Consider the following 19751-nt stretch of genomic DNA (forward strand, 5'->3'; position numbering starts at 1 on the left):
CTTCAACTCATCCTACTGAGTGCAATTTTGCCCTATCATCCACCTTACTACACAATGCCTCTGTTTGGAAACCAACAGTCCTATCACGTTGGTCCCCATTTCCCTACCAAACTAGTTTAACCACTCCCCAACTGTTCCAGCAAACCTATCCTCAATGATAAACACGAAGTACACTGCAGATGCTGTGGTCAAATCAACACGTACAAACACACTGGAGGAACTCAGCAGGTCGGGCAGCATCCGTGGAAACGAGCAGTCAACGTTTTGGGCCGAGACCCTTTGTCAGTCCTTGTCAGGTTCAGCTATAACCTATCCTTTTTGTACAGGTCATATAGTCCCAAGAAATACCAATGATCCAGAAATCTAAACCCTTGCCCCCTGCATCAATTCCTCAGCCATGTATTCATCTGCCAAATCATCCTATTCTGATTCTCATTGGCATGTGACACAGGCAGCAACCCAGAGATTACTACCTTGGAGGTCCTGCTTTTCAGTTTTCTACCTAACTCCCAAAATTCTCTCTTCAGGTCCTCTTCCATTTTCGTACATTTGTCGTTGGCACCAATATGTACCATGATTTCTGGCGGCTCACCCTCCCCCTTTAGAATGCTGTAGACCTGATCTTAAACATCCCTAGCAACATACCATCTGGGTTTCTCTCTCACATTCACAGTATCTCCTGCCAGCTCCTCTGACTATGGAATTCCTTGTCACTACTGTACTCCTCTTCTCCATCCTTCCCCCTTCAGAGCCAGAGACACAGCTCTGTTCCAGACAATAGCCAACAGACAATAGACAATAGGTGCAGAAGTAGACCATTCGGCCCTTCGAGCCTGCACCGCCATTCTGAGATCATGGCTGATAATCTACTATCAATACCTGGTTCCTGCCTTGTCCTCATATCCCTTGATTCCCCTATCCATAAGATACCTATCTAGCTCCTTCTTGAAAGCATCCAGAGAATTGGCCTCCATTGCCTTCCGAGGCAGTGCATTCCAGACCCCCACAACTCTCTGGGAGAAGAAGTTTTTCCTTAACTCTGTCCTAAATGACCTACCCCTTATTCTCAAACCATGCCCTCTGGTACTGGACTCTCCCAGCAACCTGGACGCTGCAGCTTCCCCCTGGAAAGTTGCCCCCAACCCCCAAACAGTATCCAAAGTGGTATATTTATTATTGAGGAGAATGGTTGCAGAGTTTCTCTGTACTGGCTGCCTATTTTCTTATCCTTTCCTGTCAGTCACTCAAGCACCTGCCTCTTGCAACTTAAAGGTGACTACCTCCCTATAGCTCCTATCTATCACCTCCTCTTGCTGCCATTTGAGCTGAAGGTCATCAAGCTGCAGTCCAGTTAGCATTGAGCCACCATATGCACAATGCATATGGTCAAAACCTGGTTACCATTAGTTTGATTCACTGGGGTCTAATTTAGTCATGTCTGACAGGCAGAAATTTCATAGAATTTCATCATACAGTGAAATAAATTGAGCACAGGGAAAATACAATCTGAGGAAGGCTTGGGTTTTGACAGCTCTGGATATATTCCCTCCCAGTGCAGTCAAGCTGGGTTTAATAGATCAAGAGCTTCCTATTAATGGCTTTGGGGATTACATGAGTGGAAATGAGAAATGGAGAGGCTCTGTTGAAGGTTGGAGGGACCAAGCAAACAGTCGACCTTTAATAAAGCACTACATTCCTGAATGGTTGGTGTTTCTCCAAGTAACTTGGTGCACAATTCCTCCTCTGCTTTTATTGCATGTTGTTGGGCCAAAAGGAAGCAATTTTATTAGTAACCATTCAGTGAGCCCTAGACCCACCTTGGATTGCATCCTGTTCTTGCATACATAGAAGGATTCCACCGATAGTGCTATACACATCAGTTCTTGCTTAAAACGAAAATGTAAGATCTACTGTATATCTGTGGCACCTTTCATCAGTTTAGGGCTTCCAAAGTATTTTCCAGTCAATATAGTACTTTAAAATCAAGCAACTTTAAATATGGATCCCACAAAACAGTCATCTGATAACATCCAGGCGATCAGTTTACCAATTGGTCTCGAATACACTCAGTGGCTGAGGCTTCACAACCCACTTGGAGAAAAAAATTTCACATGTCATTTGGAATATCGGTTGAGCCGAAGCACTAAGACCTGCAGGGCGATGTTGCACATAGCTGGTCAATCATTTTCCAAGATGATCTAATGCAGAGTTCTCACAGGGGTCTCAGGAACAGTGACGTCTTCACTCTGGGATTATAAAACCCTACTAACTCACAGTCATGAAATATTTCTGCAAATGTAGTCAACATGGCAGTGTTGGAACAGGCGTTAGGCAGATTGAGCACCATGTTGTTTATCGAGGTGCTTTCTGAGTTAATGCTGGTGGAAGGGCAGATACTAGCCCGACTCTGCTTCGATCCATGCTGTGTCCTGCATTACATCCAGTTCAAGTTCTTGCAGCACTTCCTCAGTACCATATTGGTAAGTCTCTGAGATCGTGCTTTAAAGCCCAAGCGCGTGATTCAGCAGCAAACGATCAACTGAGCCAAAGATGACACACGCAGGGAAGCAGGCTGCCTAATTACATCAGACCACAGGCTCAACATCATTTCCTGAAGCTGTCCCATGGGTGTATTGAAATGAGCTGTCTATTAAAACCATAAGACATAGAAGCAGAATTAGGCCATTCAGCCCATTGCATCTGCTCTGCCATGCCATCATGGGTGATTTATTTTCCCTCTCAACCCCAGTCTCCTGCTTTCTCCCCGTAACTTTTAACACTCTTACTAATCAAGAACCTATCAACATGCACTTTAAATATATCCAATGACTTGGCCTCTGCAGCTGACTGTTGATGGATTTACCACCCTCTGCCTATAGAAATCCCTCCTTATCTCTGTTCTAAAGGGACGTCCTTCTATTTTGAAGCTGTGCCCTCTGGTCCTAATCTCCCGAACTATAGGAAACATCTTCTCCATGTCCACTCTATCTAGGCTTTTCAGTATTTGATAGGTTTCAATGATATTTCCGGTTTGCTTTGGTTTATGGAAGTTTAGGTGTTGAAGAGCAGAAGTCCCGTGGCATTGACTAGAGGAGAGGATATTCTGTTTTCTAACGGGGGCATTATCAACAGTATGAGAGGGGAAGTGTTAGTGGAAGGACTGTAACACTTGTTGGAAAGACACACCATAGACATCCTGTCTGATACACAAAAGAGTTCGGAGTGGAACTGAATCTTGCAGGTTTCATCAAACAAATATGGAGTCCTTTACTTAATGTTCTTATGCTCTGGTTAGAATACTACAAAGCCTCTATGCACCATGGTATTTTATTTGTGTTTCTTCCAGCTATTGAGACATACCCTGGTGCACCAATTCTATTCAATTCCCTGACTTTGGTCATGGATTTCAGAAAATCAAGTGTGACTAGCCAATAAGATTAAACACAGCTCATTTAATGTCAAAACTAATTTAAAATGTGAACAGTTCACCCTTGCCGGTTACACAAGAGACTGCAGATGCTGGAACTTGGAGCAGTCTGCTGGAGGAACTCTGTGGGCTGAGTATCATCTGTGGGGGGGGCGAGGGGGGGGAAGGAAATGTTAACATTTCAGATCAACGATCCTTGCTGATCACTAATTTATATGAAAATGAGAGTGCATTCTATTTGCCGTGAGCTTTTGTCCAGGTGACAGGCATTTGAAGGTTGAGATTTGTTAAGTAAAAGCAAATACCAAATTAAAAGTCAAATCCTCTCACTTATCCAATCACTGACAGAGTATTTCTGTGTGCTACTGAATTAACCCACTGCCTCACTGGCTTAGGTTAGCTCACTCCTTAATATTCACCTCATTTCTTATCAGGGGAATCCTGTCTATGCACAACTCCCAGAGCACTTACTGTTAATTCCTGTAGTCAGGAATGACAGTTACTTCCATATTGAGATGATGATCACATTGACACTATATTAAAGTCAGTTTGTTGGACACTGCATTACACTGCAGGAATACAAATCACCACCCCAAATCACACACATTCCACAGAAAACACAACAGCAGAACACAGAGGCTGCACTAACCCCACTAACTGCAGCAGAGACCGTCTGCGAGTCTGATAGCAGTGGACAAAAGTGCCCAGCTGTGTAAAATAATGCCAGAAACGGGGCAGAATGCAAAATTCTCCAGGTGTACAGTTGTCTTTAAACAAATAAAGAATGAGAAGTGTTCCAAGGAGCTCAAGATGAAACAACTTAAGTTACACAGCAGTCACGTATTAAGGGTCTTGCTCAGCTACTTCAGAGGAGGGTATTAAAGTAGAGGGGGGTCACACAGCACAGGCCCTTTGGCCCATCATGTTCATGCTAACTATCCACTTTAGCCCTCTGTGCTTCAGCTATTCAAGTATTTATCTAGATGCCTCTTAAATGTTGTGAGAATATCTGCCTCCACCACTGCCCTTGTGAAGTGTTGTGTTCAGTTCCAGTTGAGACACTGTAGAAGGGACGTGATTGTGCTGGGGAGAGATTTACCTAGGTGTAGCCTGGATTGGTGGACTTTAGTTGTGGGAAGAGATTGGATAAGCTGGGCTTGTTTGCCCTGGAGTGAGGGAGGCTGAGGGAAGATCCTGACAGATGTAATAAGTAGGTAGTCAAAATCTATCTTTGCTTAGTGGTACAGAAAACAAGAGGGTGTAGTTTTAAAGTGAGAGGCAGGAGCTTTAAAGGGAATTTTAGATTATTACACGGTTGTTGATATCTGACACAGTTTGTCAAAGGAGATTATGGAGGAGGCATTCAGACATATACATAAATAGAAAAGGCATAGAAGGATATGGGCAAATGGGATTACTGTGGATAAGCAAACAGTTGATGTTGAAGTGCTGCTGTGGTTATAAACTCTTCAGGCAGACTGATATGGGTAAGATGAGTAATCACACCCAGAAGAAATGCTTGAGCCAGTTGGGATTTTAATAAAATATGACAACTTCTTGATGTTAGCCTCAGTTGTACTACAGTGAAAGTATATAAAATCAAGAGACCTTGATGTTTAGAAACATCTCCCTTATAATCAAAAATAACAGGAACTTCCCCTCCACATTCTCTCTACTTTTCAAACCAACTGACCAAACACTCCAGACTCCCACACTTCTGAATCTCAATCCCTGCTGTTTCCTCACCTCACGTGAGATTCCCTCTTTCCTCCCAGCTCACTTCAAAGATTCTCATTATTTCCACACTTTGTCGCCTCTTCTCTTCCAAATTCCATCACCTATTCACCCAGTCCCTTGCTAACTTTCAGCACTCAAAACCCAGACCTAGACAGCAGCCACTCTTAATTATAACATTTAGGTCCTCCAAGCAGACAAACATTTAATTGCTTGGACATCCCAATTGTTCAGTATCTAGTTCATCAAACGATGTTTGCTGCATTCCCATCAATCACACCAGGGCCCTATTTCTTGTGTTGAAAAACATCGTATTTCTCAGCAGCACCGGGAAAAAAAGCATACTGGACTCTTAATAACATCAGTCTGGAGAATAAGCCAGAGCACACCACCAACGGCCCACGTGTTCTAGAGCACTAGGGTTTTACTTCCATTTCCTTTGCCCTTGAAACAGGGATCCAGTCTTGCCAAGTGGTTGGTCCTGCTCAGCAGTAACTGAGATTCCGATTACTCATTAAGGGAGCAGCCTTACCTTCAGTCTGCCAAACTCACAGGCAAGGTCCAGTGGTGTCTTCTTGGCCTTGTTTATGATGCAGGGGTTGGACTGGTGCTGTAGAAGCATCTCAGACTGTGAGGGAAGAGAAGGACATTGTTGATATTACCAGGTGGACCAACTCTACAGTTATTGGAATCCATAGTTTAAACCATTTTCTTAGTTCATTGCTTTGGGCTCTGTTACTGCAAATTAAAATCCCACCAAAAGCCACTAACTGTTCAGAATGGTTTCTTCACCGATTTATATCTGAGAGATTACTCTGTCCTCAAAGATGCCCACCATGTGGGTCATATCATCTTCTTCCAGCTCCCATTGGGCAGCAAGTATGGAAACGTGAAGTCCTGCAGCTCCAGGATCAAGAGGAGCTACTTGTCTTCAACTTTTCAACTCTCGAACCAACCCGCAGAACCCTAATCACTACCTTGGTATAACAACTCTATGGCCAACTTTAATCACTTTGCACTGAAATTGATTTTTTTTGTTTCCTAATTATGATTTTTCTAGTAAAACCTACGTACAATTTATGCTTTTCCTGCGAAAGCTGTTTATCTGATGCATTGTGCCTGTGATGCTATGCAGCTAAGTTTTTCATTGCACCTGAGGATACATGGCACAATTAACTCGACTTTAACTTTGAACAGGCCCCTGGTCACCAGCCATGTCCTTTCACCGTGCCCTTTCTTTCCATGCCGCACTCTTCACAGCGATGGGCTGGACCAAACACCCTTTTGTCCAGGGTGCTTAGGTTCTCTGTCACTGCCCATGACCTCAGGCCATTTGTTTTTGTGCGTGCTCCTAATGAAAGGCAGCAATCACCTTTACACAGGTAAAAACAAACATATTCCTGCAGGCCTGTTGCTTGAGCTGACTGATCCTTGTTTGTTTGCAAACTTCAGAGATCCTCTGTATTCAGTCCCGATCAACTACACGCGTGGGGCACAAGTGAACAGCCAAAGGTGAACAGAACATGAACCATACCTAACATACTGCACCTGTCCAATCAAAACCACGGTCCAACCAGCCCACAACACAAGCATTGCCTACATTTGTCCCAGCCACTCTGATAGAATGCCCTGATGGCTCGGTAATTGTCACTGAGTCAGATAGAACAGAAACAGATCGCTCAGCCCTGTCTGTACTGACCAAAATGCCAATCTGTGTCCATTTGACCATATCTCTCAAAACCTTCTTTTACCATGCGTCTTTTGAGCGTTATTATTGTACACACGTCTACCACTTGCTTTGAAAGTTCATTCCATATATATGCACTAGCTTCTATGTGAAGAAGTTGCCACATTCAGGTTGGAGGAACAACACCTTATATTCCGTCTGGGTAGCCTCCAACCTGATGGCATGAACATTGACTTCTCTAACTTCTGTTAATGCTCCTTCTCCTCTTCTTACCCCATCCCTGATTTACTTACTTTTCCCCCTCTCCCTTTGTATTTCTCTCTCTCCCCATCACTCTTTGCCAGTTCTCCATCTCCCTCTGGTGCTCCCCTCCCCCTTTCTTTCTCCCTAGGCCTCCCATCCCATGATCCTTTCCCTTCTCCAGCTCTGTATCCCTCTTGCCAATCATCGTTCCAGCTCTTAGCTTCACACCACCTCCTCCGGTCTTCTCCTATCATTTCTGATTTCGCCCTCCCCCTCCTACTTTCAAATCTCTTACTATCTTTTCTTTCAGTTAGTCCTGATGAAGGGTCTTGGCCCGAAACGTCGACAGTGCTTCTTCCTATAGATGCTGCCTGGCCTGCTGCGTTTCACAGCATTTTGTGTGGAAGTTGCCTGTTGGGTCACTTTAAAGTCTTTGTCCTCTAATCTTAAACCTCTCCCCCTATAGTTTAGACTCCCTTTTTTCTGAGAAAAGTATGAGTACTTTCACCCTATTTTACCCCCTCATGACTATATACAATGGCATGCAAAGGTTTGGGCACCCCGGTCAAAATTTCTGTTACTGTCAATAGCTAAGTGATTAGAAGATGAACTGATCCCCAAAAGTCATAAAATTAAAGATGAAACATTCTTTTCAACATTTTAAGCAAGATTAGTGTATTGTTTTTGTTTTGTACAATTTTAGAGTGGGAAAAAAAAAGGAAAGGAGCACCATGCAAAAGTTTGGACAGCCCAAGAGATTTGAGCTCCCAGACAACTTTTACCAAGGTCTCAGACATTAATTAGCTGGTTAGGGCTATGGCTTGTTCACAGTCATTATTAGGAAAGGCCAGGTGATGCAAATTTCAAAGCTTTATAAATACCCTGACTCCTCAAACTTTGTCCCAACAATCAGTAGCCATGGGCTCCTCTAAGCAGCTGCCTAGCACTCTGAAAATTAAAATAAATGATACCCAAAAAGCAGGAGAAGGTTATAAGAAGATAGCAAAATGTTTTCAGGTAGGTGTTTCCTCAGTTCATAATGTAATTAAAGAAATGGCAGTTAACAGGAACGGTGGAGGTCAAGTTGAGGTCTGGAAGACCAGAAAACTTTCTGAGAGAACTGCTTGTAGGATTGCTAGAAAGGCAAATCAAAACCCCCATTTGACTGCAAAAGACCTTCAGGAAGATTTAGCAGACTCTGGAGTAGTGGTGCGCTGTTCTACTGTGTAGCGACACCTGCACAAATATGACCTTCATGGAAGAGTCATCAGAAGAAAACCTTTCCTGCGTTGATTGGTAAAATAGACTAAATGCCATGGAAGAAAAGGGGATGGGGAATGGTGAAGGAGAGGGGGAAGAGGGCATTACTGGAAGAAGGAGAAATCAGCATTCATGCCATCAGGTTGGAGGCTACCCAAACAGAATATAAGGTGTTGTTCCTCCAACCTAAGTGTGCCCTCATCGTGACAGTGGAGGAGGCCATGGATGGACATATGAGAATGGGAATGGAAAATGGAATTAAAATGGGTTACTGGGAGATCCTGCTTTTTCTGGCAAACGAAGCGTAGATGCCTGGCGAAGCGGTCTGCCAATCTACGTCGGGTCTCATCAATATACAGGAGGCCAAACCAGGAACACCAAACACAGTACATGACTCCAACAGACTCACAGGTGAAGTGTCACCTCACTTGGGAGGATTGTTTAGGCCCTTGAATGGTAATCAGGGAGGAGGTGCAGCACTTGCTCCGCTTGCAAAGCCAAGTGCCAGGAGGGAGATCAATGGGAAGGGACAAATGGACAATGGAGTTGCATAGGGAGCGATCCCTGAGGAAAGCAGAAAGTGGGGGGAATTATTGCCAACTGCCAACCGTCTCAACTTCAACACTCTCTCCATTTCCATAGAAACATAGTAGGTGCAGGAGCAGGCCATTCAGCCCTTCGAGCCTGCACCGCCATTCAGTATGATCATGGCTGATCATCCAACTCAGAACCCTATACCTGCTATCTCTCCATACCCCCTGATCCCTTTAGCCACAAGGGCCATATCAAACTTCATCTTAAATATAGCCAATGATCCGGCCTCAACTGTTTCCTGTGGCAGAGAATTCCACAGATTCACCACTCTCTGTGTGAAGAAGATTTTCCTCATCTCGGTCCTAAAAGGCTTCCCCTTTATCCTTAAACTGTGACCCCTCGTTCTGGACTTCCCCAACATCGGAAACAATCTTCCTGCATCTAGCCTGTCCAATCCCTTCAGAATTTTATACATTTCAATAAGATCCCCCCTCAGTCTTCTAAATTCCAGTGAGTATAAGCCTAGTCGATCCGGTCTTTCTTCATATGAAAGTCCTGCCATCCCAGGAATCAATCTGATGAACCTTCTTTGTACTCCCTCTATGGCAAGAATGTCTTTCCTCAGATTAGGGGACCAAAACTGCACACAATACTCTAGGTGCGGTCTCACCAAGGCCTTGTACAACTGCAGTAGAACCTCCCTGCTCCTGTACTCAAATCCTTTTGCTATGAATGCCAACATACCATTTGCCTTTTTCACCGCCTGCTGTACCTGCATGCCCACCTTCAATGACTGGTGTACAATGACACCCAGGTCTCGTTGCATCTTCCCTTTTCCTAATCGGCCACCGTTCAGATAATAATGTTTTCCTGTTCTTGCAACCAAAGTGGATAACCTCACATTTATCCACATTAAATTGCATCTGCCATGAATTTGCCCACTCACCTAACCTATCCAAGTCACCCTGCATCCTCTTAGCATCCTCCTCACAGCTAACACTGCCGCCCAGCTTCGTGTCATCCGCAAACTTGGAGATGCTGCATTTAATTCTCTCGTCTAAATCATTAATATATATTGTAAACAACTGAGGTCCCAGCACTGAGCCTTGCAGTACCCCACTAGTCACCGCCTGCCAATCTGAAAAGGTCCCATTTATTCCCACTCTTTGCTTCCTGTTTGCCAACCAATTCTCTATCCACATCAATACCATACCCCCAATACCATGTGCTTTAAGTTTGCACACTAATCTCCTGTGTGGGACCTTATCAAAAGCCCTTTGAAAATCTAAATATACCACATCAACTGGTTCTCCCCATCCACTCTACTAGTTACATCCTCAAAAAATTCTATAAGATTTGTCAGACATGATTTTCCTTTCACAAATCCATGCTGACTTTGTCCGATGATTTCACCTCTTTCCAAATGTGCTGTTATCTCATCTTTGGTAACCGACTCTAGCATTTTCCCCACCACTGATGTCAGGCTAACCGATCTATAATTCCCCGGTTTCTCTCTCCCTCCTTTTTTAAAAAGTGGGGTTACATCAGCCACCCTCCAATCCTCAGGAACTAATCCAAAATCTAAAGAGTTTTGAAAAATTATCAATAATGCATCCACTATTTCTTGGGCTACTTCCTTAAGCACTCTGGGATGCAGACCATCTGGCCCTGGGGATCTATCTGCCTTTAATCCCTTCAATTTACCTAACACCACTTCCCTACTAACATGTATTTCCCTCATTTCCTCCATTCACTAGACCCTTGGTCCCCTACTATTTCCGGAAGATTATTTATGTCCTCCTTAGTGAAGACAGAACCAAAGTAGTTATTCAATTGGTCTGCCATGTCCTTGTTCCCCATGATCAGTTCACCTGTTTCTGACTGTAAGTTACCTACATTTGTCTTAACCAATCTTTTTCTTTTCACATATCTATAAAAGCTTTTACAGTCAGTTTTTTTGTTCCCTACCAGCTTTCTCTCAATCTTTTTTCTCTTTCCTAATTAAGCCCTTTGTCCTCCTCTGCTGGACTCTGAACTTCTCCCAGTCCTCAGGTATGCCGCTTTTTCTGGCTAATTTGTATGTTTCTTCCTTGGAATTGATACTATCCCTAATTTCCCTTGTCAGCCATGGGTGCACTACCTTCTCTGGTTTATTCTTTTGCCAAACTGGGATGAACACTTGTTGTAGTTCATCCATGCAATCTTTAAATGCTTGCCATTGCATATCCACCGTCAACCCTTTAAGTATCATTTGCCAGTCTATCTTAGCTAATTCACATCTCATACCTTCAAAGTTACCCTTCTTTAAGTTCAGAACCTTTGTTTCTGAATTAACTATGTCACTCTCCATCTTAATGAAGAATTCCACCATATTATGGTCACTGTTACCCAAGGGGCCTCGCGCAACAAGATTGCTAACTAACCCTTCCTCATTGCTCAATACCCAATCTAGAATGGCCTGCTCTCTAGTTGGTTCCTCAACATGTTGGTTCAGAAAACCATCCCGTATACATTCCAAAAAATCCTCTTCCTCAGTACCCTTACCAATTTCCAACCTCACACCTTCTGAATGCTTGAACGCTCTGCACCATTAAACACTGCAGACAAGACACTTTGAACCTTGGAGCATCAACATTACGTGGAATGTACTATTCAATATCAGGCCATTTGGCCCAGTGGATCTATACATCCTAGGCTTCCTGAAAACCCCAAAATGCTCAGCAGATGAAGCAGTGTCTGTGGAGAGAGGAACACAGATAATGTTTCAGGATGGAGAGTTACTTAGCCACGAGCTGAGTGCCTGTACAACTGGTAATGATGGGCTAACTGATCCTATACCCAATAGGACAAGACCAGGGCAGTACCCTTCACTTACCACGTCATAATGGCCATACTGGGCTGCAAGGTGCAATGGGATCTGTCCATCTTGAGAGGCCAGGTTAACCGCACCCCCTGCACGAAGAAGCAGACGCACGGGTTCCACCTTCCCCTGCCACGCGGCATAGTGCAAAGGTCGCATTCCTATACCGGACATTAAAACACACATTGTTGACAAACTGCTATGTCATTATGTAGCATTATAATGACACATTACGATAGCATTAGTGCTCAGTCATCATGCAAGGAACCTGCCTTCATAGAACTGGCAACTTATTCAGAATTTTGAGAGTGTTGAAACAGGCTTCTGAGGCTCAGATCAGTGGGTGCAGGACATTGAGTGGAAGGGATAGAAGGTGGGTGAACTGAACTGAGGTAAAGAGAAGGCCTGCTCCAAGAAAGCTATCATGCATGTTGAGGAGGCAAGATGGGCTTTTGTCTGGAATGCAGTAGGTTGCTACTGTGAGCTGTGCCTAGTGGTTGAGTTGGCGTGAGAAAGAGAAATGAATGGGGATAGAGGATGCTCTGACAGATGGCACAGATTCAGTGGGCCAACTGCTTCCTTTCTGTCAATATAAGGAAAAATGGGACAGGTGAGCCTAGAACATCATTCTGATGGGCTGAGTGGCCTCGTGTTGTAATAAGTAATCATGATGAATTTTCTCCAAGGCAGCAAACCAGGAATTTTTCAAATATCTTGCAGCGTGTGAAGCAAACATTCAAGTGGAAGATGAAAATATAACAAACTTTCTAAACTATGGAAAAAAATAAAAAGTGCAAGTTTGTACTTAATTCTATGAGGAAATGATAGTTAAAATGTTGTAATCAATGAGCAGAGAAGATAGCAGCTTCCCTCTCCACAATACACACAGGTTCCAGCAGTGCTCTGCCAGCGCACTCATGGAAACTGATAAAAACAGCCATTTAAGAGGCACCTGGACAGAGATATAAACAGGCAGCGAATGACGTGATCCGGGTCTTGTACAGACAAATGGGATTAGATTGGTAGGGTCAGCACAAATATTATGGGCCAAAGGGTCTCTTCTTGTGCTGTACTGTTCTATCTTATCTGACCTGCTGAGTACCGTCGCTACTTTAATTTCAGATTTCCCAAATCAGAATGTATTGTATGAAATGAAACTTTTTATTTCTTTTTGGGTCAGACCATGCAATTCTACTTTACTTTATCAGTAAAAACAGAATTAGACTTGCATGGAGTTACCACCGACCTGTGGAGCCAAGACAATGCAAAGATTTATACTGGTAAATACAGGCTGATTCACTACCAACACAATGGCAGAACTGGGGCAAATGTGCTCTGAAATTTCACCAATATTGTAGTCAAACACTGCATGAAATACATGAATGCTGAATGTGACGTATGTGAGATTATTTCAAAGGACAATGACGAAGGACAGGATTAGCGAGGAAATTCAGGCTGAGGTGGTTGAAGACTCAGCCTCCAATGGTGTTAGGTGGAAATCGGGAACTGAAAGCATTGTGGAAATGGAAAGGTCACAGTGTCAGGAAGAAGCCAAGCCACAAGGTGTTTAAAAGTGAGCAAAACACTAACCGTTGCTGTCCTTGATGTCCACCATTGCCTGAGCTTCCAGCAGCAGTGAGATGAGTTCTGTACTCCCACTAAGTGTGGCGTGGTGCAATGCTGAGAACCTGCAGACCGAACAAAAAAACCACTTCAACAAAGAGTCACAAACCACCGCCAAATTTCATGGTAAAACAAGCTGTCTGCTGTCCCTGGTCCTGGAATGGTTAGGTGGACAAGAGCTGAGGAAGTACCCCTGAAATTCTACTCATTACAATTTCAGCTCTTTACACATTGATTACATTTCGGACAATGCAAGCAGCAATACACATGAAATGCTGGAGGAACTTAACTGTCTGCTGCAAATGTAATTAACAAATCCTTTCCACTCAGTTTTGCTCATCTGTCTGAGATTCAGAAGACCACTGACTGCAACTGTCCTTGTAAAGGTTTAGTCTCCAGTGCTCTGCTCACAAATTTATTCCACCTCCTATCCACTGCTTAAATGAGGCAGTTTCCAAGTTTCAATGCCGGATCTCCCATTACACCATTTGAAGCTGTGACCCTCTGCCCTGCTACAAAAATTGAAGATTAAGATTGTGTTTAGATTATTTTTTCCACTCCATTACTACATCCACCATCATGAAGTATTTCAAGGGGATGTTTATGGTACACATTAATTCCAGCCCCTCCCCCAGACCACAATCAGCACAGCACATACACAACTAGTGTTCCACAAGGCTGCACCCTCAGCCCCCGCTCACAGCTGTGTGGCCAGAGCCTGCTCTCACTCCATCTACGAGTTTGCAGATGATGCCAATGCATCGGTGGGGAATGAGCTCCAGGATAATGGGCTCACTGATTAAAAAAAAGGAATAGCAATGTGCATTTGCATCAGTTGTATAACTTATAAGTAAAACCATGACAGAATGCAGAATAAAGTGCAACAGCTGCAGAGTAGTGCAGTGGATGTAAACAATAGATGACAAGGTATACTGTGAAGCCATTATTTCATCTTATCACAGTAGGGAGCCAGTATACAGACTGGTTTTGAGGCTGGTGGTACACGCTTTCAGACTTTTGTATCTTCTGCCTGATAGGAAAGAGGGGGAAGAGAAAATGCACGAGGTTGGTGGAGTCTTTGATTATGCTGGCTGCTTTACTGAGGCAGCAAGTTTAGAGAGATCCCACAGAGGGGAGGCTGGTTTTCATGATGTGCTGAGCTGTGTCCACAACTCCCTGCAGTTTCTTGTGGTCATAAGCAGAGCAGTGGCCGTACCAGGTCGTGAAGCATCCAGATAGGATGCTCTCTATGGTGCAACAATAAAAAGGTAAGAGTACATGCCAAATTTCTTTAGCCTCCTGAGGAAGTAGAGGATTTGTTGAGCTTCCATGGCTATGACTTCAATGTGGTTGGACCAAGTCAGCATGATGGTGACATTCACTCCGAGAAACTTGAAGCTCTCAACCTTCTGAACCTCAGCATAGGTGAGGAAGACAGGAACATCCCCCTTCCGGAAGTCAATGACCAACTCTTTTACTTAAAAACCACCAAGTATTTTTGTGGTGTGTTGTTCCATCTGTTCTCCTCAACCAGCAGTGCCCACAAGAGAGTACACCAGTAATAGTTTATGATTTAGTGGCCATTACAGAAACCTGGTTGCAAGGTGGAGATGACTGGGAATTAAATATCCAAGGGTATCAGGTAATACGGAATGATAGGCAGGAAGGCAGAGGAGGTGGGGTGGGGCTCTTGATTAGGTATGAGATCAGGGCGATTGTGAGAGACGATATAAGATCTACGGAGCAAAATGTTGAGTCCATCTGGGTAGAGGTTAAGAATAGCAAAGGGAAAAAAAAATTACTGGTGGGAGTTGTCTACAGGCCATCTAATAAAAATATGGCAGTGGCAGAGGCGATTAACCAAGAAATAACTGAGGCTTGTAAGAACGGAACGGCAGTTGTCATGGGCCTCCCCAACTTCCACACAGATTGGGTGAATCAGACTGATTAAGGAAGTCTTGAGGAGGACTTCATAGAATGCATCCGTGATGGAACATGTTAGTGAACCTACAAGGGAAAATGCTATCTTAGATCTACTCCTGTGCAATGAGATAGGTAAGATTGACGATCTCGTAGTCAGGGATCCTCTTGGAAACAGTAATCATAGTATGATTGAATTTGCAATCAAATGATGATTTGAGGATGAAATAGTTAGATCTAAAACTAATGTATTATGCTTGAACAAGGGAGACTACAACGGGATGAGGGAGGAGTTGGCTAATGTGGATTGGGAGCACAGGCTATTTGGTAGGACAGTTGAGGAACAGTGGAATACTTTCAAAGAGATTTTTCACTGTGCTCAACAAAAGTATAATCCAGTCAAAAGTAAAGACAGTAAGTGTGGGGAGAGCCAGCCTTGGATAACTAAGGAAATAAAAGATAGTATCAAATTAAAAGCTCATGTGTGCAAGTTGCAAAGAGTAGTGGGAGACTGGAGGATTGGGAAAACTTTAAAAAGCAATGAAGAACAACTAAACAAGAAATAAGGAAAGGGAAGATAGGGTATGAAAGTAAATTACTTTATTGTCACCAAACAATTGATACTAGAGCGTACAATCATCACAGTGATATTTGATTCTGCGCTTCGCGATCCCTGAAGTACAAATCAAAGTAAATATAATAAAAATTTAAATTATAAATCATAATTAGAAAATAGAAAAGGAAAAGTAAGGTAGTGCAAGTCAGGTCCGGATATTTGGAAGGTACGGCCCAGATCCAGGTCAGGATCTGTTCAGCAGTCTTATCACAGTTGGAAAGAAGCTGATCCTAAATCTGGCCCTACGAATCTTCAAGTTCCTGAACCTTCTCCCGGAGGGAAGAGGGACAAAAAGTGTGTTGGCTGGATGGGTCGTGTCCTTGAATATCCTGGCAGCACTACTCCAACAGCATGCGGTGTAAAGCGAGTCCAAGGATGGAAGATTGGTTTGTGTGAGCTAGGTTCACAATCTTCTGCAGCTTCTTCCAGTCTTGGACAGGCCAGGTTCCATACCAGGTTGTGATGCACCCTAGAAGAATGCTTTCTACTGTGCATCTATAAAAATTAATGAGGGTTTTAGGGGACAGGCCAAATTTCTTCAGCTTTCTCAGGAAGTAAAGGCGCTGGTGGGCCTTCTTGGCAGTGGACTCTGCTTGGTTAGACCAAGTCAGGTCATTTGTGGTATTCACCTCGAGGAACTTAAAGCTTTTGACCTGTTCCACCTGCACACCACCGATGTAGATGGGGTTGTGCGGTCCGCTACTCCGTCTGAAGTCAACAACCAATTCCTTCGTCTTGCTGATGTTGAGGGATAGGTTATTGTCTTCGCACCATGCCACCAGGTTCTTAATTTCCTCTCTGTACTCAGATTCATCATTACCCAAGATACTGCCTACAATTGTGGTGTCATCAGCAAACTTATATATTGAGTTCGATGGAAACTTGGTTACACAATCATGGGTGTACAGTGAGATTAGCACAAAATATAAAAACAGAGAGCAAAAGTTTTTATAAATATATAAAGTGGAAGAGAGTGGCTAAAGTTAACCTAGGCCCTTTGGAAGACGAGAAGGGGAAATTGATATTGGGTGATAAGGAAATGGCTGAGGCATTGAACTACTATTTTGTGTCGGTCTTCATGGTGGAGGACACGTCTAATAAGTCAAAGAAGGATGTTATGGACGAAATGGGAGGTGAGGACCTAGATAAAATCACTGTAACTAAATAGATACTGATGAGCAAACTAGAGGGCCTGAAGGTAGTTAAGTCCCCTGGTCCTGATGGGATGCATCCCAGGATGCTGAGGGAATTGCCGGAGGTTATAGTAGATGCGTTGGTAATCACTTATCAGAACTCTCTGGGCAGGTCCCGGCGGAAGACAGCAAATGTCACGCCACTTTTTAAAAAAGGATGTAGGCAAAAGACAGGCAACTAAAGGCCAGTTAGTTTAACATCTGTAATCAGGAAAATGCTTGAAGCTGTCATTAAGGAAGAAATAACAAAACATTTAGAAAGGAGTGGTTCCATTAGACAGACGCAGCATGGATTCAGAAAGGGCAGATCCTGTTTGACAAACTTACTGGAGTTCTTTGAGGACATAATGAGTGCAGTGGATCACGGGGAACAGGTGGATGTCGTATACTTGGATTTCCAGAAGGTGTTCAATAAGGTGCCACACAAGAGACTTATAAATAAGATACAGATGCATGGTGTCAGGGGAAGCATATTGGCATGGATAGTGGATTGGTTAACCAGTAGAATGCAGAGAGTTAGTATTTCTCTAGTTGGCAGTCAGTAGTGAGTGGGGTGCTGCTGGGGTCGGCAGCTGTTTACCATTTACATCAATGATTTGGAACAGGGGACTGAGTGTAGCATAGTAAAATTTGCTGATGACACTAAACTGAGTGGAAAAGCAAATTGTACAGAGGATGAGGAGAGTCTACAGAGGGATGTAGATAGGTTAAGTGAGTTGGCCTAAGTCTGGCAGATGGAATACAACGTTGGTAAAGGCGAGATCATCCACTTTGGAAGGAATAATAGAAGAGCAGATTATTATTTAAATGGTGAAAGATTGCAGCATGCTGTTGTGCAGAGGGACTTTAGATCATAGATCATAAAAAAAACCTACAGCACAATACAGGCCCTTCAGCCCACAAAGTTGTGCTGAAAATGTCCCTACCTTAGAAATTACTAGGCTTACCCATAGCCCTCTTTTTTTTAATACACGGAGTCTTGCCATCTTCAGAAGTTTTCTGATGACTCTGCCATAGTTGGATGCATCAGCAGGGGAGATGAGGCTGAGTACAGGGCTACGGTGGGAAACTTTGTCACATGGTGCGAGCAGAATCATCTGCTGCTTAATGTGAAAATGACTAAGGAGCTGGTGGTGGACCTGAGAAGGGCTAAGGCACCGGTGACCCGTTTCCATCCAAGGGTTCAGTGTGGACATGGTGGAGGATTACAAATACCTGGGGATACGAATGGACAATAAACTGGACTGGTCAAAGAACACTGAGGCTGTCTACAAGAAGGGTCAGAGCCGTCCCTATCTCCTGAGGAGGCTGAGGTCCTTTAACATCTGCCGGACGATGCTAAGGATGTTCTACGAGGCTGTGGTGGCCAGTGCTATCATGTTTGCTGTTGTGTGCTGGGGCAGCAGGCTGAGGGTAGCAGACACCAACAGAATCAACAAACTCATTCGTAAGGCCAGTGATGTTGTGGGGGTGGAACTGGACTCTCTGACGGTGGTGTCTGAAAAAAGGATGCTGTCCAAGTTGCATGCCATCTTGGACAATGACTCCCATCCACTCCATAATGTACTGGTTAGGCACAGGAGTACATTCAGCCAGAGACTCATTCCACTGAGATGTAACACTGAGCGTCATAGGAAGTCATTCCTACCTGTGGTCATCAAACTTTACAACTCCTCCCTAGGAGTGTCAGACACCCTGAGCCAATAGGCTGGTCCAGGACTTATTTCCACTGGGCATGATTAACTTATTATTATTTAATTATTTATGGTTTTATATTGCTATATTTCTTCACTATTCTTGGTTGGTGCGGCTGTAACGAAACCCAATTTCCCTTGGGATCAATAAAGTATGTCTGTCTGTCTGTTCTAAGCTCCATGTACCTATCCAAAAGTCCTTGGAAGTGCTTGTTCATGAATCACAAAAAGTTGGCTTGCAGGTACTGAGAATGTGAAGAGGGTAAGGGGTATGTGTAGAATGGGGTGGGCGAGGGGTAAGTGTAGCAAAATATGTAGACAGGACAAGAGAGAGGTACATCATTGGGGAAGTAAGGAGAGGTAGCTAAAATAAGGTGCCAGGCCAGACGTGGAGACCACAAGGAAAAGGGAACCTGCGACCACAAGACAATGTGCTTAGCAAAGTATTCTGAGTCATACCTATTTCAAGTGTTTTGAAGTGCTTCCAAGTATTACGCTTTAACTTTTGCTAATTCTGAGTATTTCGCATGCTTAGCTATGCAATAGCCAATCAATTGATGAATTCGAATCGGTAACCATATTTGCAAATGTAGTACCCTGCTTTTGGGTATAAGTATGACCTTTGTAAACCAACAAATTGGGAGTTGGCTACTGTACGCCTGAAGTGCGTAAGGGCTGCGAACTCCTCTCTGAATAAAAGCTGTTTCAGAGGTAATTTTGTGTCTCTGGTGTTTTTCCTCAACTGAGCAGGTAACAGTTACAGGTTGACAGTACGACAGGTTATTAAGAAGGCAAATGGAATGTTGGCCTTCATTGCTAGAAGGATTGAATTCAAGAGCAGGGAGGTCATGCTGCAACTATTCAGGGTACTGGTGAGGCCACACCTGGAGTACTGTGTGCAGTTCTGGTCTCCATACTTGAGGAAGGATATACTGGCTTTGGAGGCAGTGTAGAGGAGGT

General features: G+C 43.7%; 1 protein-coding gene across 5 annotated transcripts in view; it reads right to left on the reverse strand.

Moving 5' to 3' along the window:
* Positions 1 to 19751, reverse strand: part of LOC140714992 (caskin-2-like) — a 287748-nt gene that overhangs the window by 80184 nt on the left and 187813 nt on the right. For all 5 annotated transcript variants that reach the window (XM_073026734.1, XM_073026735.1, XM_073026736.1 and 2 more), the window contains 3 exons: positions 13336 to 13433; positions 11761 to 11906; positions 5694 to 5789 (listed from right to left, as the gene is read on the reverse strand). In XM_073026734.1, the coding sequence (XP_072882835.1) occupies positions 5694 to 5789; positions 11761 to 11906; positions 13336 to 13433 (340 nt within the window). The remainder of the gene's footprint in view (positions 1 to 5693; positions 5790 to 11760; positions 11907 to 13335; positions 13434 to 19751) is intronic.

The sequence above is a fragment of the Hemitrygon akajei genome, chromosome 22 (assembly GCF_048418815.1).
Source record: "Hemitrygon akajei chromosome 22, sHemAka1.3, whole genome shotgun sequence".
Lineage (NCBI taxonomy): Eukaryota > Metazoa > Chordata > Chondrichthyes > Myliobatiformes > Dasyatidae > Hemitrygon > Hemitrygon akajei.